This window comes from Peromyscus eremicus, chromosome 10, assembly GCF_949786415.1.
Source record: "Peromyscus eremicus chromosome 10, PerEre_H2_v1, whole genome shotgun sequence".
Taxonomy (NCBI): Eukaryota; Metazoa; Chordata; class Mammalia; order Rodentia; family Cricetidae; genus Peromyscus; species Peromyscus eremicus.
In genome coordinates this window covers 65,090,152-65,118,134 of record NC_081426.1, presented here as the reverse complement: position 1 = coordinate 65,118,134, position 27,983 = coordinate 65,090,152, and the positions used below count along the sequence as shown (strand labels likewise).

General features: G+C 40.8%; 1 protein-coding gene across 7 annotated transcripts; it reads right to left on the bottom strand.

Moving 5' to 3' along the window:
- Positions 1-2,204: 2,204 nt before the first annotated feature.
- On the bottom strand, positions 2,205-27,983 carry Ociad1 (OCIA domain containing 1). 7 transcript variants are annotated; one of them, XM_059275981.1, is made up of 9 exons: positions 27,869-27,983; positions 26,050-26,112; positions 25,574-25,654; positions 17,664-17,717; positions 11,995-12,042; positions 10,950-11,085; positions 8,835-9,010; positions 5,161-5,313; positions 2,205-2,666 (listed from the first exon to the last, which is right to left on the bottom strand). In XM_059275981.1, exons 2-9 carry the CDS (start codon positions 26,105-26,107, stop codon positions 2,629-2,631), a joined length of 744 nt encoding a protein of 247 aa, XP_059131964.1. In that variant the 5' UTR covers positions 26,108-26,112; positions 27,869-27,983; the 3' UTR covers positions 2,205-2,628. The 7 variants fall into 7 exon arrangements, with proteins under 7 accessions (XP_059131964.1, XP_059131962.1, XP_059131963.1 ...); XM_059275979.1 differs by lacking the exon at positions 27,869-27,983 and adding an exon at positions 27,729-27,862; XM_059275980.1 differs by lacking the exon at positions 27,869-27,983 and adding an exon at positions 27,737-27,862.

The window sequence follows — 27,983 nt, the reverse complement described above, 5'->3', positions numbered from 1 at the left end:
CCAGGATTACTTCTGCTCGTCCAGAGGACAGATCTGGTTCCTGGTGTCCAGGTGGTGGCTCACAGCCACCCTAACTCCAGTCCCATGAGACCCGATGCCCTTCTTCTGACCTCCATTGACAACAAGCACACATGTGGTGCACAGACATGCAAGGAAAACACTCACATACATCTTTAAAAGACATTTCAAACATGCAAATGGTTTCTTGGCTTTGCAGAAGCAGCCCAAGGTATCACTGAATCTTATTCTTATATTGAGTCCAACAGACTTGGGAGGCTTGTGTAATAAAATGACTCATACGTTGATCCATGAGAAGTTCAGGTTTTAGAAAGGATTAAGTTGGTTCCAGCAGGACGCACGAGGCCTTTGGCTCCTCCCTGTGAGTGGGAGTAGGCTGAGAAAACCCCATAGAAGCAAATACGAGACATTTCTGGAAAAGGAAGATTCAGGGACAGGGCCAAGAGACTGCAACAACCCAGGGAGTATGCCGAAGGCCCACTCCTAAGAAACCACATGAAACTGGCTGGACCTCAGGATGGCCACGGACAAGGACTGTTTGGGTTCCAGTTCTTCCACAGCAATAGCTAACTAGTGACCTCACGCCTAACCGATCACCACTGAGGGTGAACAAAGCAGGTAAGGTTGAGTTCACAGGTCTCCCAACTGTGAGGAGCTCTCCCCACAGCAATCCCCCAGAGCAGACTAGATGAGCTCCTGCACTTGATCTGCTGTAATGGGACACAAACTCGTTCCTGGAGGTCCCAAGAACGAGTGTGGGTTTGATTTGTACAGGTGTGGATGGGGCCAAAAGGCAGACTGAGACAACACCTGTTCCGTGATTGTTTAAAATGTGAGCGCAAGCTCAGTGTGGTAGCTCGTGCCAGTAATCCCACTGTCCAAGAGACTGAGGCAGAACTGCAATTTCAAAGTCAGGCCAGAGATGGGCGGGCTAAAAAAAAAGTTCAGAGTCTACACTGCTGCCCTCTCGTACTAACCATCAGTTAGTAAAGAGCTGGTGCTGGGATACTGCAAACAGGCAGGCGGCTTTGGCGATGCTTTCTAGTCACGCTGACACACAAGCCCAAATCCTCAAGACTGCCCGAGCCTGCCAGTCTGTCTAACCCACATAAACATAGCAACATCCTCCAACTCAGACTGGGGAGACCTGTCCTAGCAGATCCAGGGGCTCTGGGACTCCACAGGTTCAGCTGTCAAGAGCCCCACGGCAACCCTAAAACCCCCAGCCAACTGGCTCAGCTGAACCCTCCATTTGTTCCTGACTCACAGGAAAATGAAATACTCCTTTCCGGTTTTTTTTTTTTTTTTTTTTTTTTTAGTTTTTTCGAGACAGGGTTTCTCTGTGTAGCTTTGCGCCTTTCCTGGAACTCACTTGGTAGTCCAGGCTGGCCTCGAACTCACAGAGATCCGCCTGGCTCTGCCTCCCGAGTACTGGGATTAAAGGCGTGCACCACCACCGCCCGGCCCCGGTTTGTTTTTTGAGACGGAATCCTATTATGTAGCACAGGCTAGTCCAGAAGTCACTATTTCGATAGTCCCAATCTGGCCTCAAACTTGAACCTCATGCCACAGCTTCACAAATGCTAGGTTAACACCACACTAAGCTCACCATATGCCACCAAATCTGGGGCTATGATAACAGTTGAAGTATGCTCCTGGTCTAAGACCACATTTTTCAATTGACCTGAACCAGAAATAAACTTCAGGTCAATAATGAAATTACAGCAAAATTTGGAAACATAGCTCTGCTAGTTTGAAGTTAGTATGTTGAAGGCTTGGTCCCCACAGTGCTACCAGTGGGCTGCAATAGGACCTTTGGGAGGTAAGGCCTTGTGGGAGATGCAGAGCACTGAGGCAGGCCCTGGAAGGGGACTGTGGGACAACAGCTTCTGGTTCCCGCCGGTAATTAAAGTGGCTTTGGCCTGCCATGTGCTTCCTCAACATGCATGGTTCACCAGGCCTGACCCAGCCAAAGTAAGATTCTCTCTTTATTGTCTCGGAGATTTTGTTCTGTGACACAAAGCTAACACAAAGAACACTGCTCTTTAAAGATATTTAGCTGTTTACTGTGTACTGGTGTCTCCCTGCATCACACATTTCTAGTCTAAATACCACTTCCTTAGTCCTATACATGAAACTGCATTAGCAAATTCAAACTAAGCCATAAAAACGCGAACGACAGGCTGTATGTTTTACGTTTTATTTTCATAAGCATGACGATGCTAGAGCAACTGCTGAAGAAAGAAAGGCCTTTACTAACTGCTGAAAAGCTGAACCCCAGGCACCGTGCTCACCTCCCCTCCCCCCCTTCCACATGCACTATCACTTATCTTCACATAGGCTGATCGAGAGTCAGTCGAGTTCACCAATGTACACAACCACGGCACAATACCATCATTCCCAGTGTCCCAGGTCAGTACATTTACACAGTAGGAAATACTAAAATCCGTGTTTGGAAAGCATCCTATGTTAAATCACACAAACCAGGATTTCGTTTGAAATGTGTTTTATGAAGACTGCTGCTGAGTCCAAGCATGCAGGTGCGTGCGTGCAACCACCTGGATGAAGCCGGATATGGAAAGCCTTCAGTAGGTCCAATGACGGAGTTTTTCACTCATCCCAAGTATCTCCGTATTTGTTTACTTTGACTAGGAAAAAAGCACAAATAACTGATGATTCCAAACAGCAAAAGACACCACTTTAAGTCTGTTATGATGAAAAGCTGTTCTTGCATTGTGTGAATAGGAGCACCTGAGACAGGGGCTGACTACAAATGCCCTTTATCAAATTTTACATAACCCTGCACAATCCCCATTTTAAAGGTGAGAAAGCGGATTAGTAACTTGCCCAAGGAATAAGCCTTAACAAGAACTAAGATTTGGAGATTAAGTTCAAAGCCTGGGTGCTTGCCTTTACAAGTTTACCTAAAGGAACATGTGGTTGTGTATGCTTGTACATACCAAAACAAAGTTACCAAGAATTAAAAAAAAAAAAAAAAATCACTAATAAACTTGAATTTTGCTTTTCACAAAAAATAAACTAACAGAAATGTAGTTAATCTCTATCAGCTGTCAAATGACAAGGAGAAACTATTTCCATATTCGAGCATCTCCCATGTTAAAATGAGAACTCGCTCCTCTGCCTCGGTAGTGCTGAGGGAACCCAGGGCCCAGACGTGCTGGGAGAGGAGAGCACACTGAGCTACACTCAGCCTCCCTTCCTCCACTCTCAGCTGCCCTCTCCATAGCGTCCATCTGTGAACTAACACCCATGGCAAAGACTCCAGCAATCCTCATGTAAAGAAGCAATGTCAGTGGCGTGGGCACTTCTGAGACTACAAAGTCAAAACTGCCTCTTAATTATCACACTAATTATCAGTCACATGACATTGTTGCCCCATTTTCCTCATTTTGCTTTGTTCCTTTATAACAACCACATGGCAGTTTTCTAACCATCCATGATGTGCTATAGTACTGCTCTGATAATTTATGCTTTCTATCTTAATTTCCAGTGAGATAAACAATAAACATATTCCATATAAACTAAAGCTCAAAATACTAATACTTTCAGAGATTCTGAATTTACACTGTACCAATGTCCAAATTTCTGCTCAAAGAATATTTTAGAAAAGCAAAAATCATAATTTCACAACAGGCCTTTTCTTTAAATTCTAATATAAAGCACAAGGAACACCCTCAGTTTTCTTCTAGAAAGCGAAGAGCTGTTTTACTAGTGTATCACGTAACAGCACCTCAAGAACATCCAGTTAGAGCTGCACACGTCAAATGCAGCAAATGCCCAAAGCGCATCAGAGCTTTCTCCCTAGCCTAGCAGACTGACGAATGAATGAATACAATAAGATGCAATAGTTCCTTTCTGGTGGGAGGGCAAATGCTATGCTGTGAGACACAGAGCAAAGGAGCACAGGAAAGGGAGCCACAGCTTCCTGCCCTAAAGGAGCTTACAGTCTGAGCCACAGTCAACAGCGCAAAGGACATGTCTACACAGTGAGGCCTCTGCGCAGAGTCACAAATCTATTTCAAAGGTGAAGAATTTTACAACACAAATGATGCCTTGTAAATGAAGCAACCATTAACAACTAGAAATCAAACTGGTTCTAAAAATTATTACACTACCACTAAGGACTGCTATGTATTTCTGCACACAGCCCTCCAGAAGACACTAAGACCTATTCCTATATGACAGTTTATCTGCTCCTTATGTATTTATTACTTTGTTGTGCTACGAATAGAAATCAGGGCCCTGTGCACTTCTAACCACTTCCCTTAACTTTTAAATGAGTGCACAGAACACCTTCAAAGAGGGCCCATCCTTTGACATTCTTTTAGAAGTCATAAACTTCTAAACAGAAATGGTTACAAAACCTAGTAAAAATGTCTCCTTCCTTTACATGAAAAGTGTGTCTAAAGTTTTACTTTTGTAACATGTTGCTGTCCAAAAAAAGGATTAAGTTATAACTTACATTTATTAGTTATAGAGAAGTCGTCAAATTTCTCCTCTGGAAATGCCCGAAAGTGTCTTATTACTCAATTATGACTCCATGATTTGCCAAAGTATCATTAATGACTGGTTATCAGTCTCTGGTCACTAAATCTGATTATGCAGCAGACACACTCTATTGTGAGGAAAAGGTATCAATTCCCAAGGTGATTCCTTTCAAGGACAAACACTGTACTAGGAGCTGGTTTCCTTGCCTTTCTTGTTGTCTTATGGTCTAGGCTTTGTTTTTTTTTTTTTTTTTTTTTTTTGGGGGGGGGGTTGTTTTTTGTTTTTAGTTTTTAACAAAACACCCTCTGAAATACCTTAGAACTGAAGAAGTGGTAACTATGAACTAAGTCATTTTTTAAACATTAAATTTATTTATTATTTGTGTGTGTTACATCATGCAAGAGGATAGCTTTCTGGAGCTGGTTCTTTCCTCCCTATCAGTTCCTGGGGATTGAACTCCTGTCGTCAGGCTTGACAGGAGCCATTACCTGCTGACCCATTTCGCCCACACTGAAATAACTATTCTTTTAAAAGAACTGGTTTTAAAGACATATTAATATAATAACATTTTAAGCTGAAACTCCAGCTTGCACTCTAAAGAGTGCCATGATTAGTTAGACTCAACTGTCATACCTTCTTTTTTGGGCACTCTGTCCTGCATAGGCCTGACTGAGGGGTCAGTCTTGTGTGTTAAAGTCACTTCATAGGACTCTCTGTTCTTACTCCTTAACTCCTCATATGTAGTACTTTTTCTTTTGGGACTTTCTTCAAAGTTGGGATCAGGTCCTAAAACAACAAACAGTTAATAAATGGTGATAAGAGGTAGATAAGTCTAAAGTGACTAAATTTTGCACACACTGTTTACCTAAACTGAAACAAGAAAATGAAATGTAAGATGAAAACATTACTACTTCTCCAAAGGCACTAGCGTTCCTCCAAGACACTTGTGGAAGTACAAGCCCTCCTCCTTGTCTTCTGAAATTTAAGATTAGTATCAAAGTTTTTATAAACTCAGCCATGGCCAGAAAAAAGAATAAAAATGCTAAGATCTAACTTACTAAATGCTGGAGTCGTTACACTGTGTACAGAATTAGAGTCTACTTGTCACAACTAAACAACACTTGACAGTAAATCACACTAACAGTTCTATGAGCACATACTACCTAATTTTTTTTTTTTTTACCATGTTTATGGTATTTAAACAAAATGGGCCTGAGTCCACCAGTCTGACACACAATACTGAGGTGTAAGAAAAGGTCCATCTACCTCAGCTGCTTATTCTCTTCTCTACCAAAGAGAATCAATGTGTGAGCAGCATCAGAGTCAAATACACACATAAATAACAGAGTGGACTCTCTGCAATGAATGACAGGTCAAATACGCAAAAATACAGTTTAAGTACATAAATAACAAAAGGACCATAAGAACATTTCAAAGAATAACTGATAACATTCAGAGAATACCTACTCAAGTCTTATACACCTCACAAAAAGTATTTTCCAGCAAGGTACACAAACTGGGCATGTTGTTTTCATAATATACTAAATTTTGAATCAATTTTTATAAATGGTATTTATATGAATTCCAGTGAATAACCAGAATCCTCTAACTAACAAGTGTTAAATAGCATTTTCAACTCTAATCTTTCACTTTGGTAAATGTATCAATACAAAGAAACAAGAGTTCAATATGTAATTCTTCAATATATAACAATTTATATGTTTGTTCTAATATACCATGATTAGAAACTCATTTTTTCCTAGACAAGAAGAAAAATAATCTTACATTAACTTAGACAATAATCTTGTATCAATTTCAAACACTCAGATTACATTAGTGGTAAGCAACCAGTGAACTCATTTCCCTCCCAACAGGTGTTTCTAAAGTCACGGGGGGTCATGGCAACTTTCAGGGACGCTGGGTTTGTGTCCTCACTCCATCAGCCAGCAGCACAAGTCCTTGGGCAAATCACTAAGCTTCTCTGAATCCAGCTTTTTCCAGTTGTGAAATAATTTGAATCCCTGATCTCTAGAATTCCTTCCAGGTCTAATTTTTTCTTAGGCAAAAAAGAAACACTTTATTATTTTATTGTCCTGTGATAAATGAAATCATAAACCAAACACAAGACTGGCAGATATTTTCCCCACATGTAAAGCTGAATGAAAACATTCTGGCACTATACTGAGAACATACTTTACTGGTCTGTCAAAGTTACTAAGACCTGGAAGGAATAAGAAAGTGAGCAATGGCACTCTCTGAAACTAACCAACCACCCACGGCACTTTTTCTAACAGAAAGGGCAGAATGCCTTCTACTTTGAAAAGATCACTTAGTCTATGGAATTCTTGAAAAAGAAAGCTACAAAGTGGGCAAACAAGACTCTAGAAAAGGAAGGTGCCCTGGAAGGAAGGGCAGCATCTGGGCAAAGCAAGGCAGCTCCAGGGACTCACATGGATACAATGGGTAGTGCTAGGCTTGACCTAGAGGGAGGATGACAACATGCATACAAACACCAGCACCAGTGGACAGGTGACAGCTGTGTGGAGGGCACTAAAATCATACTAAAGATGGATCTTTCTCACATGATTTCGCTGATGAAAATGGAAGGAAGGATGCACAACACTGAAGGGCAGAGCTGGTGCATGCCTAGAACACAGAAGAGTGGATCTGAACTTGACTGAAAACTCAAACACAGGTGAAAAACAAGAAGAGCTGCCTCCAGAGCTAAGATGGTGTCTTTACCCCGCCTGCTCCTTTTCTGTTCTAATTTGGTACCTTTGGTGCCAACGGGAGAGCATGGAGGCCTTAGGATGAAGGTTTCAACAACACTCTCCTGAACGCAAGCCTTTCATCTTCTACAGCAGTCCCTTCCTTCTTCCCCTTCGCTTCAGGATAAAGCTTTGTGTCCAGGAACTCTTCAGTGACAGTGTTTTACACTGTCACATCCAAACCAGGTACCACAAGCATGCATGGCTACTGAGCAACTGAAATGCTACCAAGGCCACAGAAACTAACTTCATATTCCATTTAGTTCTAATTAATTTACAAACCTGCATTGGCTTGTGGATACTTTATTTATAAAAGCTACTGAGGTCCTTTTTGGCACCTCCTTAAGCGTTCCTTAACCTATCATCAGTTTCTCTATTTTATTGCATCCTCCTCCTCCTCTTTAATCTGTACGTAGATTCAGAAGGACAAAAAAAGCCAACCCCCTAACTGTTGCCGAGTTAGCCTCGAAATCATTTTCAAAGCATACTTTACAAAGGTTCACAAGTTCTTATCCAAGCCCTTTGAGTTAGGGATGTCACAAATTTTAGAAAAATATTCTCATACATAATATCCCCAGTCAGGTCAAGACAGGAATGCATAAGTAAACATATCAATAGCTCTGTAACAAAATATAGGGAAAATCATTTTAAATAAAGTAAATAAAGGCCACGTCACTATTTGCTGCCAAATGTGTTCCAGTCCTAACTTCTGGTTTTCACAGCTCCTGAGGTTTTAGGGTTTTAGGTAAGAAATTACAGGTCTGTCTTTTTGTCTCTAGGTTCCTACTGTTCACTGCAGAGTAGACTGAGAATCCAACACTTGTTTGTTCAGTTTACTATCTGCCAGTATTGTGTCGGATTATCTCACCTAATCCAGCAGCTCTTTGACAAGCATTACCATCCATTCAAGGTGAAGAATTCTAAATTAGGTACCTGATAATGACTAATTGCAAGATCAGAGCACATTTTAAACGTAACTTAAATCCTGGCCTTACTCCACAATTTGTACTTCACACATCTGCACTCTGAACTTAGTATTTCCACAAACTTCACAATGCATTTTCAAGTGGGCTTCCTCACCTGACAACAATTGTGTAAAGCAGGTATAACTTCTTCTTACAAATACAGACAGGACACTGAAAGCCATTTGATAGGACAACCTATCAAATGTAACCTACTCCTTCTGGAGCCTCTGCTGCCCCAGACAGTTATCACTTCTTTGCTGTTCCTTTACATCTGTGAACACGGGGACAACTTGCAACTTATCCATCTGTTTCTGTATCCTCCAAAAATCCGAGTTTCTTAAGGACAAGAACCAGGCCTTGCTCGTCTTCATTTTCCCATACCTAGCCAGATCTGTTGGATGAGTGGAGAAACTAATGGGAAGAACACACATGCTGAGGCAGGGGATGGATGAAGCCAGGCTGACAGCCGACGGCAGCACACAGAGGTGACATCCAGCAGAAAAGAGCATCAAATAAAGTGTATACATACGTTGGACCATAAAATGCTGAAATTCATTTCAAGAGAAGTTTCTACCTTGGGCAATATGGTCACTAATACCAGTGGGAGTGGACTCATTCATAGAAGCACTGAATGGAATTGGCTCATAACGAGGAAGTGTCTCCTTTTCTATGTTGTCTGCCGCTGGAGACGTCACCAAAGAGGACTGACCGCTCACGTTTGAGTCGTATCTTGACTTTTGAGAATAGTGCCTATAAAAGAACATCATAATACACAAGAACAAAAAAATCATTACTTTATATTAAGGTATAAAAATGAGCTATGAATATCTAAAATATCATAATTTTAATTTCTTTATAAACAGTTGGATAAAATTTGCTATGTCTTGACCCACTTTGGCACCTAAAACCTGGTCACTAACTAAACATGATGGTGAACACGGTAATCCCAGGCCTGGGGAGGCTCAGACGGGAGGATGCTGAGCTGGAGGCCAGACTAAGCCATAGTATAACTGCCTCAAAAGTAAACAGTCATTCAATAAAGGGAAATAGAAAAATATATATTCAATGTTCTAAATATTTAGCTTTGGAGGGTAATTTCAATGTGTGTGTTAAACTTCTTACAAAGAAAAACATCCTTCAGATCAGGTTTCAATAAACGTGTCTAGGCTGCCCATTTAATGGAGAGGTTAGGTTACTTCCTAGCTATAGTCCATATAATCCATGACTTGCTGACATCGATACAGTTATTATTATTTCTCATAAAATTTATATTGTTTTCACTCTGAAATAATTCATCAGTCTGCTTAATGATCTTACTACTTACATTATTTACCTACTCATACAGATTATTTATATTTTCACAATATAAAATCTAAACCACAATCTGAAGAAACTCAGCAATGGGTTAAACATTGCTTTACTAGATTAAGAAGTCTGAGATTTTTGTTGCTGTTTTGAGATAGGGTAACCCTGGCTGTCCTGGATATGACTTTGTAGACCAGGCTGGCCTTAACACTTAATTCTCCTGTTTCAACTTTCCAAGTGGTAGGCTATGTAAATCACCCCACCATGTTATCATTTTACAGGATTTTTGTTGTGGCTGTTTTTATTTTAAAGATTTAACTTTAACTTTAAATAACAAAACCACATTGCAGAACGTTTGAGTAAGAGGGTAAAATCTGACAAATCACAACCAGTATTACTAATCACTTATACTATTTTTATTGGTGTAAACTTTTCTTTAGACACAATTTTTATATATACACTATTTTATACTTTACCTTTTCAATTTATAAAAAACCTTTCACCCAGATGCTTCACAGACGTCACAGTTTAAATGAACTCACAATACCCACTATTACACATAACATGATCCCATCCATTCCCCTCCACTGGACACGAAGCAGGCTCTAAATTTTCCTCTACTTCAACTTGTAAACAACCTTGAGCCTACAGATTTTGCTTTTCCTTTTTATTTGATTTATAGCTTTGTAAACAACAAAATAAAAACTTCAAAATACCTGTATCAATTTATACCAAAACTTTATTTAGGCACAAGCTCATTTTTGAAAGAGTTATCTCTGGGTCATGGCATGAGACAATCAAAGCAAACATAAATGTACTGTAAGCTTCAAGAAAAATGAACTTTCTGCTAAGTTTATTTTCCTAGAAAGCAACAAAAAAGTGGCTATCCATTGAGAGAGATTAACAAAATCTGGTAACTTGAAAGAAGTCAAAAATGCAATAAACCAAGAGCTTGCCAAATTCAATCAAAACAAAAATCCTTTAATTCTTGGACAGGTCATAAAAGCAGCCAAATCATGTTCTACTTTTTAAGGCGAAACACTTCTTTTTTTTTTAAATAAGGGCCTTAGTCCTCATCCTTTGTAGCCACATTTTTTTTAAAGATTTATTTATTTATTATGTATACAGCATGTATGACTGCAAACCAGAAGAGGGCACCAGATCTCATTACAGATGGTTGTGAGCCACCATGTGATAGCTGGGAATTGAACTCAGGACCTCTGGAAGAGCAGCCAGTGCTTTTAACCTCCAAGCCATCTCTCCAGCCCACAAGGCAAAACACTTCTAGACTATAGCAAATGGCCATTCCACAGGCAGAGTTTCAGGCCTTGTATTTTGTTTCTTAAAAACCAAAACCGGTACATGGAGACAAGAACTGACCTACCCAGGTGGGGAAGAGCGCCTTGCTTGGCCTGACCGCAGAGCTTCTCCAAGGGGGGAGTTTTCAAGATTCTTGAACTTTTCTTGGCAAGTTTTCACGTAAGAAAGCTTTCCAGCAAAGTACCCCATGATACAAGCAACTTATTTGTAAAAACAAACAAAAATTTTGTCACTGAATGGGCCTTTTTAGACAATTTTTTTTTCTGAAAACAGCATTTTAAAAAAGTACATTTCTAAATATCTCTAAGGTTTTAGAAAGACCAAGATTACCTAAAATGATAAAAGATAGTTTACATCAAATTCATAGACAAAGTCTATTATATAACTCACTTTCCCCAAAGTAAGTCAGTCCAAGTAAAGTAGCAATAACATAATGAATCCCAATACACCACTTTATAGACAAGAATACGGCAGAGAGAGAGGGACATGCAACCAAATAGGTTTTAGCCATGGAGATTTGGGCTATTTGTTTTACTGTAAAATGGAATTGTGCCACAAGCCCCAACAATTTCACAAGTTTGTCTTAAAAACAAAACTCAGTACAACAAGCCCATTAAAATAATGAGTTACAGTCTGACCTAAATATGACATTGTTTTTATCATGTACCTTTCCAACACAAGAGAAGCTGCCCCGAGAAGATTCATAAAGACCATATGCATTCTCAAAGGAACAATTTGCTCCTCTTCTGTTAGCCACAAAGTGGAATATATATTAAAAGGGGAAAAAGCCAATTCTAGATATAATTGTTTGGATTAGTAGACTATCTAGGCAACTTTCTTTTACTCTAAAGAGAGCAAGAATGTATTTTCAAGTACTATGTATAAAGTACTATCAAGTTATTTTATATTACAACAGGGAGGAGTCTTTTAACTTAACATAGGACTTTTTATTCTGACATAAAATTATCAAGCAGTGCATTTATTGAAAAGCTTAAACAACTTGATTTGTGACAGCATATAAACATGTAATATTAATAACTCAAAATATCTGATTTAAACTTAACCATTTGTAAAAAGGGTAGGAAAAATACAGCATTGTTCATACTTACATATAAGTTTAGGAATAGAGCCATATTTTGGATGACTTGACAGGATTCCTAAAGAAGAGTTAAGTATTTCTGAGTAACATTGTTAGAGAAGTGCCAACAGTAACTCTTTTTTTTTTTTTTTGTGAATTCAGTGTCAACAGAAAATTTTCTAGTTGTCAAAACACTACAGACCACTGCAATAGGTAAATACTACCTGACAGTCAAGAGACTTAAGTAAATATTTTTATCTACCAAGATCAACAACAACCAAGTCTTAAAGGTTTTGATTAGTTACAGGACTGAAAATTATCCAAGAGCCAGGAAGAACTCTAATTAAACATATAAACCAGCTCTATACTAAAACTAGAAAACTGACCAAGGGGTTAATAGAATATGAAGAAATACTCCACACTCAAGAGGTGAAATGTTAAATATTGTGAAGAAGGCAATTCTCCATAAATTCATCTACAAACTCAAGGTTCCCCTTAAAATAAAAACATGTTTTGTTTATTCTAAAAACTGTATGTAGACAGAAAGAGCCAAAGCAACACTGAAGAATAATAAACTACCATCAGGTGCCAAGACCTACTGATGAAGTAATAGTAATTAAGACAGTCATTTATAAACAACGCAAGAGCGAGAAACAAAGCAAGAACTCAGAACTGGACTCATATAAACTGTCCTGAGAAAACACAGCAACAGTGCACTGCAGTGAGAAAAACAATCCTTTCCAACAATGCGGGTCAGTAACATGTCCCTTGAGTCCAGGGAGCTTCCAATTTTAATTATGAGAGAACAAGCTTATGGAAAAAAGTGTGAGCGACCACGTTCTCATCCAGGTAGACCAGGATTTTAAAGAGACCACAACACCTGGATAATTTGGACTCTGATAAGAAATAGCTCATCAGCCGGGCGGTGGTGGCGCACGCCTTTAATCACAGCACTAGGGAGGCAGAGCCAGGCAGATCTCTGTGAGTTTCGAGGCCAGCCTGGTCTACAGAGCAATCCAAAACTACACAGAGAAACCCTGTCTGGGGGAGGGGGGGAGTAGCTCATCAATGCTGGGCTAGAGATAACCATGGAGACTGGTGTGTGTGTGTGTGTGTGTGTGTGTGTGTGTGTGTGTGTGTGTGTGTGTGTGTGGTTGCAGGCAGGTAAAAAGGACAGCTGGCAGGAGGTGGCTTCTTCCTACCACCATGTGGGCTTTGGGAACAGAACTCAGGTTGTCAGGCTTAGCAGGACCATATGTACTTGCAAAGTCATCTTGCTGACCCAATCATGGGGATTTAGCTGCAAGCACTGTCACTAAAATCCATGTCATTGCTAGCTTAGTCCACAGACTTGGACTAGGGTGTAACTCAGTGACAAAGCATGTGTTTAGCAAGCCCTGGGTTCAATTTCCCGGTCCAGGAATCAAACAAAAAGCCAAAACAGAACTCCAAAGAATACCAACATTTCTAAGGCAAATGAAGAAAACAAACGTTAATAATGTGAGCATAAGACAATAAAATTTATCTTTTTGTGCTACATTGCATACAAACACCAGACTACATATCAGCTATTCAAAAGCATGAAAACATTGAGCAAGGCAAGTACGCCATCATGGAAATGAAACAGAAGGAACGCTTTAAAAACTGGTTAATGGAGCCTGGTGTGTAGGCACACGGCTTTAACTCCAGTGCTTGGAGGTAGAGACAGGTATATCTCTGAGTTCAAGGATAGCCTGCACTACACAGAGAGTTCCAGGATACCCAGGGCTACATTGTGAGACCCAGTCTGAACAGCCCCACCCCCACCCCTAAAAGAAAAACTGGTACTGATGAGTGATGTTGGTTAAGAACAAAAACTGTCCATCGAGCATCACAGAAGTTATGGTGATGACCTTTGACGTTTCTAACAATGATAAACATAAAAATGAGTGACATAGACTGCAATGAATTAAAACACATAAAAAGCAAAGTGCTCATTCATAAAATCAGATTTGAAACAGGTGAGAACAGTAAGAGAAACATGGAAGGAGGCTTTTCCTTTTGTTCTCTATCCTTTCTTATTAGATCAAGAACAAACAGGGAACAGTTAGTACAGCATGTCAAGCACAACATACTACGGACAAAAAACACTACTATCAGGATAAAATGCCTGTCTTTGGAGAGCCTGTCTGACTCCGTTCCCAAAAAGCCTGGCCTGACTTCAATTTCAACCTTATCCCAAATTGCCTAGGCTTTCATGCCACCACAGGGGATATATATATTTTTTTCCTTCTTCACACCATAATCCAAAATAGTAATAATTACTATTTCTTGTTCTAACTTACCTGTTTAATGAGGTTCCTGATTTTGTCTCTGTATCTACTAATATCCTTTTGGGGTGAGGGGTGGAAGAGGATCACTGGGTGTTAAATCCTGGGCCTCACACATCCCCCATCCCAACAGTATCCTCCTTCCTGATACACTCCTCTGCTGTGGGATGTTCTGTATGCTGTGAATATGTGTTGCTCTGACTGGTTGATAAATAAAACGCTGACTGGCCAGTACCCAGGCAGGAAGTATAGGTGGGATAAGCACAGAATAATTCTGGGAAGAGGAAGGCTGAGTGATGAGATGCCAGTGTGAGGTCCAGGGAACAGCATGTAATCGCACACAGGTAAAGCCATGGAACATGTGGCAACATACAGATGAACAGAAACAGGTTGAGTTTAAGTGTAAGAGCTAGTCAGTGGTAGGCCTGAGCTAATGGCTGAGCAGTTTTAATTCATATAAGCCTGTGTGTGTTTACTTGGGTCTGAACAGCTGCAGACAGGGCAGGACACAGGGAAACCATGCTCCTCCTTTTCTTTTACCCTGAATCACTTTTACAGACTGACAACTATCTTCTTTGAACACCTACAACTGAATTTTCACAACACGATGCCTCTTTGCTTCAGTCCATGCTCACATGCATGTTTCTTAGGATGACTACTACAGTTCTTAAATTTTTTTGTACAAGCCCATGCCTAATTCTGATTATTCTTAGTCAAGTGACATGCTGGAGTGCCACCTATCACATGACGAACCGACACTGATTTCTGCGGACTCTTTTGCCAGTTTTTCCTTCAAATTAACGTGACCAAATGGTTCCCCCCCACACAGAATCTACCTTAGGAAAAAACAACTGAGCTTTAAATGCACATACATGTGTGTACTTCTTGAGTTGTTTCACATTTAAGATTTGATCATATAACACACTATACTGAAATTATTTACAAATGCTTCGATATTTTATTATCCTGCTCCTCAGATCCTTCCACTTCCATCTAAATCCATTTTGTGTGTACCTGAGTATGGAGACAACCCTGAGGATAAGTCCTCACCTTCCACCTTGTTTGAGACAAGGTGTATGACAGGAGAGCTGGCCTGTGAGCATCCACGATTCTGTCTCTGTCCCTGTCTCACTGCAGAACCCATGTACTATAGCTCGCAGCTTTGCTTGGGTCCTGGGGATTAATCTCTGGTTCTCACGGTTATATGGTAAGAACTTCACTCGCCAAGCCCCAGATCCCTGCCCCAAATTTGTTTTATAAATGGTAACAGAGATTGAATACTAGGCAAGAACTCTATTGCTGAGCTACACCTCCAACCCTAAAACTGTATTTTGTCTATGACCATATGAACAATCAAAACAAAACCTTTGAGTAACTAGTTCTTGTTAAGATTATATCTAGTTCAGACTGCTAACATGGGGCTGAGCAGGTAATTCAGTTCACAGAATGTACAAGTGCCTACCATTGCACAAAGCCCTGGTCTGACTCCCACAATCACAGAAACAGGTAGGGGCACATGTCTGTAATCCCACATCTGGGAGGTGGAGGCAGGAGGATTACAAATTCAAGGTAATTCTTAGCTATATATTGAGTGTAAAGCTAGCCTGAGCTACATCAGATCCTGCCTTCTTATAGTAAATTAAAAAAAAAATCTAAAACACATTCTATCATATTGCCATTTACAAAGGAGCTAGTTAATTAACAGACTTTTAAATTGTCTGGAGTCATACTAACATTACCATTGATTTCTGGAATGCTTTCCTCCCAAACATACAGGTAGAGGCTACAGCAGGCCAGTAACTCACAAAGTATATTTAACAAGCAACTCTGTTAGCTGCATCACTGATACATTAATATTTAACCTAAAGTCAATCCCAGGGAAGTACACTGTACTATTAAGTCAACAGAATGAGCCTCTTTGGGGACTACTAAAAAAGATTATCATGGGCTGGAGGCATAGCCCAGTTGGTAAAGTGTGCATCTGTAATCCTAAAACTGGGGTTTGCTGCTGGCCCTCCTGCCTACCCACTTGAATTCTAGGCCCGTGAAACAACCTGTGGAGGTACTTGAGGAATGACAGACAAGGTTGCACCTGCATGTACACAAAAACACGGAAAACGACATCACTAGTCCAGACCCCTGAATCTCTAAGCTATTTTGAAGACTGGGTGCTTGGCCTGTGGACCACCTGCACATAGTTGCCTGCAGAGGCCAGAACAGGGCATTAGGTCCTCTGGGACAGGAGTTACAAAGAGTTGTCAACCACTACCCTAAGGGTGCTTGGAACTGAACCTGAGTGTTCTATAAACACAAGTACTCTTAACTGTTGAGCCGTCTCTCCAAGGCCCTCTAAATTTGTTTTAAATGCTAACTCACCCTTACCTATTCCCCAAGTTGAGACGACAAAGCTAGTACAGGGAATTATAGGTATTGAAGCCAGTGCGTATGAATCACTTTAAATCTGTAAAACAGATTGCGCTATTGACTCAGTATGACTGGTATGGGGCCAGAATCTGCATTTCTAACAATCTCTAAGTAAGGATGCTACACTGTTCAGCTAGCCCAGGTTTGCTGTTCTCCTTGCAAATGAGCCACAAGGGTTGGTTGGCTCGTTTTTAATGGATGTCTGTGTGAGTATAAGTCATATGTGTTTCCTGAAGCTGGAGTTACAAGGTTGTATGAATGCTGAAGTGGGTATAGGAATCAAACCCAGGTCCTCTGGAAGAGTAGTAAGTATTTTAACCACTGAGCCATCTCTCCAGACCTAACAACAAATGTTAAAGTACTTTCCTGTTCGTGTAGATTGTTACTGATACCAAATTCTCTGGTTGGTTGGGGTTTTTTATTTATTTTTGAAGCAAGTAGCCCAGGCTGCCCTTTAACTTCTGAACCTCCTGCTTCCACTTCTCAAGTGCTGGGATTACAAGTATGTGCCACCACACCAGTTTCTTTATGCAGTGCCAGTTCAAACCTGGGCCTTACTGCACATAGGCAGGCACTGTGACAATTAAAATACATACCCAGCCCCAATGCCATCAAAATATCAAATCAAGACTGGCATTGGTGAAGCATGACTTTAATCCCAGCACTTGGGAGGCAGAGGCAGGTGGATCTCAGTGAGTTCAAGGCCAGCATGGGCTACAGAGTGAGTTCGAGGACAGACAGGACTGTTATACAGAGAAACCCTATCTCGAAAAACAAAAACAAAAACACACAAAAAAAATCAAATCAATATAATCAAGTGAGTGGGTCCAGATAGACAAAACCCTCTTAATACTGTATAAATTTATCAATGATCATGCTAAGATCCTATTTCCTTATTCAAAATCAGGAAAATAAGATAAAGCAAGCTATCCAAAATGCTAAATAAATGTGAAATTTAAAAACTTACCTTTACTAATTAATCCTTGAGTAATCAACATACTTGTGGCAGCCAATGGCACAGCTATAGGAAGAAAAAGAACTTGTCAATATCAACAAAAGGAAAATCCTGTTTTGAGTACACTACGAGATAAATTATTAGTAGTCACAACAGAACCATCAAGATGCAGATTCAACAACCAAGATCTCTAAAACTGCACTGTGCACACACAGTGAAAATAAAGGAGTATTTTCAGAAAACACTTTAATTCAAGAAACCATCCAGATTTAGGTTCCAACAGCAAGTCATTAAAATAATCAACTAAAACAACAAAGTAAAATGACTAGAAATCACTTCTTTTTTTTTTTTTTTGGTTTTTCAAGACAGGGTTTCTCTGTGTAGCTTTGGCCTTTCCTGGATCTCGCTCTATAGACCAGGCTGGCCTCGAACTCAGAGATCCACCTGGCTCTGCCTCCCAAGTGCTGGATTAAAGGCGTGCGCCACCACCGCCCAGCCTTAGAAATCACTTCTGAAGTAACGGGGAAAAGGAATGCTACAAAAGCTCACCCCAAGAGCCACTCAGTACTAAGTAATAAACACAGTCTACACAGTCTACATACCTCATGTGAGTTACCTCATCTACTTCTTATCATCACATCTTTGTCAGGAAGGCCATATGACTACCATTTACAAAGTAAGTTTAGAGATGTTAAGAACCTTACTCACTGAAAACCATGTAAAGTGAGATCATCAACATTAGCTCTCATAACCTAATGAAACCTGCCTACTATCAGATACCACGATTTTAGGCTCTATTACACTATGTGAACCAAGACACAAAATATATTTGACTATGTGATTAGCATGGTAGCTGGAAGAATGAAATCATTCATTTTAAATACTCCTTAAAACCATGATAATATATAAAAGCATATTAACCCATAATTCCAAATTTATTTATAACTTAAAGACAGTTATGAATAAGAACAGCTTTCTACATCAGCCCTAAGGTTTTCTGTAATGATGGGAGTTGATCCTTGACTCACACTTACTTGGCAAGGATCTGGTAACTTGACCAGTAGACAGTTCCCTAGACTAATAATAAACTTACCTAAAAATGTGTCTCATCTGTTTGTACAAGTTTACACTAAACACCTACTTTCTATCTGGGAGTCTGGAATTTCAGTAACGGCCAGCCTAAAGGTGCCTCTGTGATCAGTCCCCAGTAAAAACCTGGCTCTGGGTCTCTAACGAGCATACACGATAGACAGACTCTCAGATGCAAGTGTCTGGCTTCCTCTTAACCCCACCAATGCTCCCTCACCTAATTGTGCTTCTTATATGTTAACTGGAAATTATTTTGAATTAAAATAACAACATGTTACCGGGCGGGGGTGGCGCACGCCTTTAATCCCAGCACTCGGGAGGCAGAGCCAGGCGGATCTCTGTGAGTTCGAGGCCAGCCTGGGCTACTAAGTGAGTTCCAGGAAAGGCGCAAAGCTACACAGAGAAACCCTGTCTCGAAAAAAACAAACAAACAAAAAATAACAACATGCATCTAGTGAATGGCACACTTTGTAAAGAGCCAGAGAGTAAACAGTCTTCATGTCAACTATTCAACTGCTGTTTTAAGGCAAAAGTACCCCAAAAAACAGCTTTTTCTAATAAAATGTTACTTTATGGACACAAAATCTTAATTCAAATAATTTGCATATGTAATCAAATTGGCCATTTTCTCTCAACCATTTTAAAAATATAAAAAATATTTTTAGCATATTAAATACAAAACCACATTTGGTCCATGCCTGTGGTCTACTCAACTCTTGTCTAAACTATGTGGCAATTTAAAAATGAAAATAATTAAATATTTTAATTACTATAGAAATTTATGATCAACATTTCTAACTCTGTACTTGGACATCACCTTTGCCATCAGACAAAATGTGCAGCCATCCTAAGGTTTGTTTGGCTGCTTACTATTCTACTTACTAACAGATTTTACCTTTGCTGGAAAATGCTTTCTTTAAGGCTGGTTGGTTAGAATGCCTTCATGCATTAGCATTTACGGTTCTTCAAAGAACAAACTGCTTTTAATTACAGCAAAAGACTGTAACACGAAACACTGAAGAATTACAGAAGGATAAGAGGTAATGTGTTAGTCAGCCATCCCTACAATGGACAACACTTTCCCATCTGAGTCAAAGAGTAACAAGCCTGGAAGGGGATGCTGGTGCTAGTACTTCCATTTATTACCATGCCAGCAGACATTTCATCTTATGCCATGAAGGGATAATGGATTAGGCTTAAGTCCTATCCAACTTACAGGATCTATTTTATGTCACAACAAGAGAATAGTCAGCTGAAAGGGGCTTTGGTAGTGATCTAGTCTCTGTCCTAATCAGTCACCTGAAATCCAGAATGGACAACTCACGAGTTCAAAACAACACACGTGATTCTTGTGGCTGATTTGGGATCAGAATCCAAGTTCTCTGGCTTCAAGGTCAGCGGCCTTTACCACTCACTGTATTATGTGATACTACGCTAGTCTGTAAACAATCTGTTTCTTCAGGTAAATCAGTAATAGTGATGAACGCTGTCCACATCGTATCTAATAAAAGCATTCCCTCAGTTCCTTGAGCTCTTTTCTCCTCACAATTGCAAAACACTACTACTACTATAAATCTGCAACAGTTTTCAACAGAAACTTGAATGCATTAGTCAGAATATATATATTAGTCAGAATGTATATATGTGTGTGTGTATATAGATGTGTGCATACACACAGAGAGAGAGAGAGAGAAAGAGAGAGAGAGAGAGAGAGAGAGAGAGAGAGAGAGAGAGAAAGAGCAAGCGTACCATTTAATAGATAAATTTGTAAAATTAGAATTGAATTAATTCCTACAATTCCATGAGATAGGTAGCTATCATCCCCATTTTGCAGATAAGCAAACAGGTACATAAAGAGAAACTTGCCCAAATATCACAGCTCTTAAAGTATATACTTGGGACTTCAATCTAGATAGTAAGGTAGAACCAAGAATCTATGCTTTTGTGATTGATAATACTGACTAATTTGGAAATATATGGCTATAACAGGACTTTTCATAAAGAGAAGTAGAAAGGGTCTATCCACCCCAGATAGAACTATAGGTGAGTTTTCCTGTGCTTGCCCAGCACCAAGGTCCCACAGAGATTTATAAAATTCCTGTGTCCCGCCTGGTTCTGCAACTGCTTAGGCCCAAGTAAACACAGGGAGACTTACATCATTTTTAAACTAGGGCCATGGCAGGCTTCTTGCTAGCTAGCTCTTACATCTTAAAGTAACCCATTTCTATAAATCTATACTTTGCCACGTGCTGTGTCTCTCAGCTCGGCCTTTCTCCTTCCTCTCTCTCTCTCTAGTTGGAATGTCCTGCCTAACCTTATTCTGCCTCACCATTGGCCAAACAGCTTTATTTATCAGCCAATCAGAGCAACACACATTCACAGCATACAGAACAACATTCCACAGCATAGACAATCCATACATCAAAGAAAGATTTCATCCAAGTCCAGTTTGTGAACCAGTATATTTACTGGGGGCTCTTTATAGGAGCATGTGTGACTCAAAAGGTAGCCAAACTATCAAGTAAGTCCCCTGAGCAATTTATGATTGGCCATGGCACTAAAGCTTGTCACCAGCAATTTGGCTGAATCACTAAAACTACATCAGTAATGACACCCATAAACAACTTTTCAGTAGCTACACTACCAAAAAAAGACATTATCCAGGCTATTGCCATTGATGGTTATATCATCATGCCACAAGGAGATATCAAGTCCCTAACGTGGAATTCTCTGGTTGCATGACAAAGAAATCAAGCTGGCAAAGTCTAACATTTGTGGTGCCAGTCAGCATTACAGCAGGATGATGAGAAAGAATTATGGCTCAACAGCCATGGTGGCTATGCCAAGCAAGATGTGGTTGCTGCTATAATATTGGCGAGACCAGTAACTTTCCAGATGAATTTAAACCACTCCACAGGACAAAAATGTTTGATATTGTGACCTGGGCACAAACTTGTGACTAAGGATATCCTAGGCCCTAGTAGGGAGACTATGACTATTGTTTTAAATGTACATGGTGAAATTGCCTCCTAAACATTTGTATTTATGCCTACAGATTGCTATTGTTGTTGACCATATTAAAAGGAAACTTCTTTTACAATAATAATGATTACTGTGAATACTTTTTTTTTTTCCTGAGATGTTTCTCTGTATAGTTTTGGTGCCTGTCCTGGATCTTGCTCTGTAGACCAGACTGGCCTCGAACTCACAGAGATCTGCCTGGCTCTGCCCTTCGAGTGCTGGGATTAAAGGTGTGTGTCACCACCGCCCAGCCACTGTGCAAACTCTTAACCAATGAGACTGTTGCTAGGACACAGTGGCTCACTGCTCAGAAAAATCATCACACTTCTTTCAATCATCCCCTTCAAGGAGGGGAACCTCACCAAGAAAGCAGAAAGAATGTTAAGAGCCAAAAGGAGTGCAGTGTAGCTATTTCCTCTGAGTTGGGGAGGACCACCTCCAGTCACAAGAGACCCTCAAGAGGCCTCACTTCCTGGAGGCTGTAACAGGTAAATAATTCATTGCGTCCTCCCATGTGCTGGACATGTGAGACTTTTCAATGATGCAGCAGCCAAGAGTCCACCATGCTTTGGGAAGTAATCTCAAGAAATTCTATGGTTCGCCAGGCAGGACTTCAATGGAATCCTTTTTTGTTCCAATCTGGGGTAAGCAGGTATTTAAGTCTCTTCAGGGAAAACCACATAACACTATTAACACACACATAAAATATAATCACACAATCTATAACTGATGCAAATATGAATTCATACATCATGTCAGTAATTCCAAAGGTTGAGAACTACTGTAGTAGATAAGATGCAACGAAGTGATACTTCTTACAGATTTTAAAAGATATAAAATTACATTCCCAGGGAGTTCTAATTACTTTAACATTCTGTTCTGATCAACATTCACAAGCCAATACTCTCCTTAGTAAAATAAATTCCATTCCTCATTTGCATAAATATGAACACATACAGCATTCCATATTTGAGAAACAAATGTTAAAGTACAAGATTTCCTACTACATGACTATTAAATCCTCCTGGTAATTACATGTTTAATTTCCTATCATCTGGTTATATACTTCCAAAGTCTGGTGCTACTACAGAGAACACTTAGTTCATCTCTGTTTTAAAGAGTCTAAAGTAATCAGGAAGGCAGAGACAGATCTCTGTGAGTTCAAGGCCAATCTAGTCCATACAGCGAGTTCTAGAACATCTAGGGTTCTATCTCATAAAACAGCAAAAAACAAAGGGTCTAGTGCTACTTATTAATCTTTTCTAGTCCAGCTAGAAGTATAGTAGCAAGCTATTTTTCACCTGTCCTTATTTCTCTCTTCAACTTGGGATTATAATATATCGTAATAAAATTATATCTTATTGTTCATATATCACTTTCCTATATATGAAATATTACCTATAAATCACTTCCCTTCAATACAATTTAGGCATAATAATTTTACAGCTATTTCAAGACACACACACAAAAACATGAGTTTATCAGCCGGAAATAAATCTGGACACATAGTATCCATTACACATTACATTTCAACACCTACATACCAAGTCTAGTCTTTTTCATGTAGAATCTTGCTATATAGCACAGGAAGACTTTCAACTATGTAGCTCAGGACCAGCCTCAAATTCAAGATCCTCCCAAGGACCGGGATTACAGGGGTTTCTCTTCTTCTTAAGTCTGTCATTAAGACTTGAAAATAATTTGTTGTGCCATAAATGTAAAACAGCCATACTAAATTTATTTCACCATACAAATAGTACACCTTTAATGAGTACTGTTATAAACTAGGTAGATCTTGATGTTTGACCTTTATTTTTTCTTTATTCTCTCTTATCTACCTTTTCAAAACTGCCATTTTACAGCCTTTAAAAAAGGTAACAAGCCAGGCAGTGGTGGTGGCAGCGGCAGTGGTGGCACACGCCTTTAATCCCAGCCCTTGGGAGGCAGAGGCAAGCGTGAGTTCGAGGGCAGCCTGGACTACAGAGTGAGTTCCAGGAAAGGTGCCAAAGCTACACAGAGAAACCCTGCCTTGAAAAACCAAAAAGGGTTAACACTGTCATGGCATTCCTGTGGAGGTCAGAGGGCAACTTTTGGGAGTAGCTTTTCTCCTTGCCCCATGTGGGTTCTATACACTGTACTCAAGGCTTGGCCGACTTTCCCACTGAGCCATCTCCCAGACCCTCCTCCTTTGTTTCTTCCCCCTTTTAAAATTCTATCCTGCAGGGCTGGAGTGATGGCTCAGAGGTTAAGAGAACTGACAGAGAACCCAAGTTCAGTTTCTAACGTCCACAAAGCAGCTCAAAGCAGTCTGCAAAAGAACTGACATCCTCTTCTGGCCTTCTTCCTCAGACACGTAGTCCACAGACATACATGCAGGCAAAACACCCATATACATAAAATAAAGATTGAAGAAAAAAAAATCTTTAAATTCCATCCTGCCTCTCTGTTGGAATTACCTACAGCAATTGTAAAAAGGCTGTGATTTCAGACGCACTAGGCCTTTGTATAAACAGAGCATTATATTTGTTTGTAACTTTCAGTGTTCTCTGGACTTTAAAATACAAATTCTTAGACAGCACAGTGGTCCACATGTGGATTCCTAGCAGAAATAAGCAGAATAATCACATATTCAAGGCTAGCCTGTTCTAGTTCTGCTGGGGAATTGGTTCCTTTTTTTTTTTTTGGTCTTCTGTAACTTGTCCACCACCATCCTGGTACTAGGGACCAAACCCAGGGCCTCATGAGCTCTATCACTGGACAGCCTCCAACACTGGACCTGGACTACACGGCAAGTTCCAGGCCAGCCAGGGCTACAAGAGACAAACAACAACAACAACAACAAATCCTGGTCTTAAGCTCTATAGTCAGAAATCGGGAGCTGACAGTATAGTAACTCCTCCCTCTAATGAAAGACAACAAACCAGCTGTCACGACAGTCATGAAGTGTAAGAGTTAAAACCCCCAACCAAGTCTGTGGTTTAGACAGACCTGACTTCAAGGCACAATGACTCACTAGAAAAGTGTAACACAGGTGGACACATCTAACACCTCTAAACCTTAACTCCTTCATCTCTCAAGTGAGGATAGTTGTCAGCCTTACTAAACTGTGTTCATGTTATTACTACTAACAAAACTGCTCAGAGACAATTACTTTAAAACACGCACAATTCTATTTCTTCTTTTGTTTGTTTTTTTTTTTTGGTTTTTTCAAGACAGAGTTTCTCTGTGTAGCCCCAGCTGTCCTGAAACTTACTCTGTAAACCAGGCTGGCCTTGAACTCACAGAGATGTTCCTGTCTCTGCCTCCTGAGTTCTGGGATTAAAGGCGTGAGCCACAACAACCTGGCACAATTCTATTTCTTTAATCTCTATTAGTAATAACCACACCATGTCAAAAGTGCCCCGGTATGTTCTATATGTAATTATAATTTCAAACATAATTTAAGTCACGTTTGTAGGTGAAAGTAGGATTGAATTATGTGGATAGAAAACTGAGAACCAGGGCTGGAGAGATGGCTCGGGGCATAGAGTGTCTACAATGCAAACACCAGGATCTGAGTTCTGATCCCCAGTATTCACGTTAACAGCCAGGCACGGATATCCCAGTACTGGGAGGCCGAGACAGGAAGATCCCGAGGCTCACTGGCTGGCCAATTTAGCCAAAATGGTGGAACTCTAGGTTCAGTAAGAATCCGTCTCAAAAACTAAGATGGAGAAGACAGAGAAAGACACTAACCTCTGCCCTCCACACACATGCACATCCACACAGGTACCACAAATACATTTAAAAACCTCATAAAAAGGCTAACTCACATCTGAACCAGAAGCTTTCCTCATTGCACTCTGCGAAGACTCTCCGCTCTTCCTCTGTGGGAATGTAGTCAGCCCCTATGTCTTTTAGAGAAAAACTGGAAGTCATTTTCTTAAAAGGCTGAAAGTTAGCTTTGTCTACTAGTAACAAGAACATTTAAGAAAATAAATAAACATGAAGCAACTGGCTTGTCAACTTTTTTAAAAAAACTCTTGACTTCCAACAGAGTTTATTCTTACTACCTGTTAGGACAGGTTGGACACAGTGCTAAATGAAAATCTGTAAAACCAACCCCCACCCCTGTTCAGATAACAAGGAATTTCAAGACTGCAACAAGACGACATCAAAGCAAGCATGAAGGCCCTGTGACTGTACAGATGTCATACCATAAAGCCGGCCCAGCTGCTACTATTACTCAAGCAGTTAAAATCTGACACAGAAAGTGCTACTAATTATAAATATTAAAGATGATAGTTACGGGGAATTGGTCTTGGAACTTCGGCATTCGGCTCTCGAAAATCAGCCCTCCCATTCATCGTTCCTGCATCAAAAACATTTATATCCAAATATTACAAGGTCTCAGAAGAGGTTAAATATCTACAGTCTACCTGCAGGCCAACAAATATTTACTTAACATTAAACTTTTTTTAAGAGATTATTTATTTATTTATTTGTTTATTTTTGGTTTTTCAAGACAGGGTTTCTCTGTGTAGCTTTGCGCCTTTCCTGGAACTCACTCTGTAGGCCAAGCTGGCCTCGAACTCACAGAGATCCACCTGGCTCTGCCTCCCGAGTGCTGGGATTAAAGGCGTGCGCCACCACTGCCCGGCAACATTAAACTTTTTTAAAAATTAATTCTATCTTATGTGCACGGGTGTCTTGTTTGCATGCTTGGTGCCTGAGGAGGCCGGAAGAAGGTGCTGGGTTCCCAAAAATTGGAGTTGCAGATGGCTGTGATACTGTGCTATGACATGTGGGTACGGGGAATGGAACCAGGTACTCTGGAAGAGCCAGCACTATTAACGGCTGAGCCATGTTTTCAGATTCTGGCCGTTACATTTCAACTACTTGACATGAGAAAATAACTGAATGAAAAAAGGTGATAAACTTACTATTTGAACTAATTATTCATGTTCAGTCCTTTAATCAAAAAACAGGTATATAAAAACAAATTTTCCCTCCTGAGGCTAGGTTATTTCACATTATTCTGTACCATGGCTCAAAAAACAAAACAAACAAACCCCACACAACTATGTCCAAATGGTTGAGGGGGGGAAAAAAAAAAAAACAAGTCATTTCTAGGCTTCCAATGATCAAAAAACCCTGCATCGTCTCCTATAACTCAGCAGTCAAAAAAATAACGACGTCACATTCTCTCTGCAGGTAGCTGCCCTCCTAACAGCAAACTGCTGCGGATCTTCTAAACGTCCCTACACCGGCCCACATAACCTTCCAATAACTTAAATAAGTGAGATTTTAAAATCCAAGCGCATTCCAGGAATATATATATTGATATTTCCTTCGTCTTCCTTTTAAGCTCAGACCTCAGGATTTCAGGTAAGGTCACGAGGATTTCCACGTTTAAACAATCGCATAAAAACGCGGGGTGGCATGCACGACGCCGACAGCAAACTACCGTAATTTCCGTAATCCGTGTAGTGACTAAGACATCCCCGAGGGCCTCCAGCATACCCTCCCTTAGAGGAAAAAGGTTTCACATAAGGTAAACTGAACGCTTGGGGGTGGATGAAGCCTTCTGATGACGCTTTCAAAACTGCAAAACCATACTCGGAAAAAAACAAAAAACAAAAAAAAACCCGGAAACCTTCTCGTCTTCCCCAGAGAGGCTGGAGGGCCCCGAGCCGAGTCTGAACCCTCCAGCTTCAAGCTCGCCATTCCACAGAAAACGGCTCCAGCGAAGGCCGGCCGTGGCCGCGGACCCCCGGCACTCCTGCCCCGGCCCTGTCGGGCTTCCCCACCCCTCCAGGCGGGCCCGGGTCACCCGGGTCACCCGCGCTGCTGCAGCCGAGCCGAGGCCCCGGGCGCGACCCTCCAGCCCCAGGCAGGAAAATGGCGGAAGGCGCGAGGCGACGGCGGGCGAGGGCGGGGGGACTGACTGGGTGGGTGAGCCGGGCCCCGCTGTGCCACCACACCCACCTCCTCACCACGGAGGCGGCGACGCGGCGCGCACGACCCGGGGCAGAGGCCAGCAGAGGACCCCAGCGACGAGGACGGCGGACGACGCCGAGAAGTCACCCAGACGCCAGCCCCTGCGGACCGGGACCCGGAAGCATTACCTTCGACGGGAAATGACGTCGGGACCGCTCTTGGGGTAACGGCCGCCCAGCCGCCTCTCAATATTCACCTTGTGGCCCCGCCCCGTCAAATTGATCCCACCTCCTTTCAACCCCC

What these genes read in the sequence shown, in the direction of transcription:
- Ociad1 (XM_059275981.1), bottom strand. Translation starts at nt 26,107, where the DNA reads ATGAATGGGAGGGCTGATTTTCGAGAGCCGAATGCCGAAGTTCCAAGA. An exon ending in AGTTCCAAGACCAATTCCCC is followed by an intron (nt 25,655 to 26,049) that starts GTAACTATCATC and finishes TTTCTCTAAAAG; the next exon opens with ACATAGGGGCTGACTACATT. An exon ending in CAGAGTGCCCAAAAAAGAAG is followed by an intron (nt 2,667 to 5,160) that starts GTATGACAGTTG and finishes CTTTTTTCCTAG; the next exon opens with TCAAAGTAAACAAATACGGA.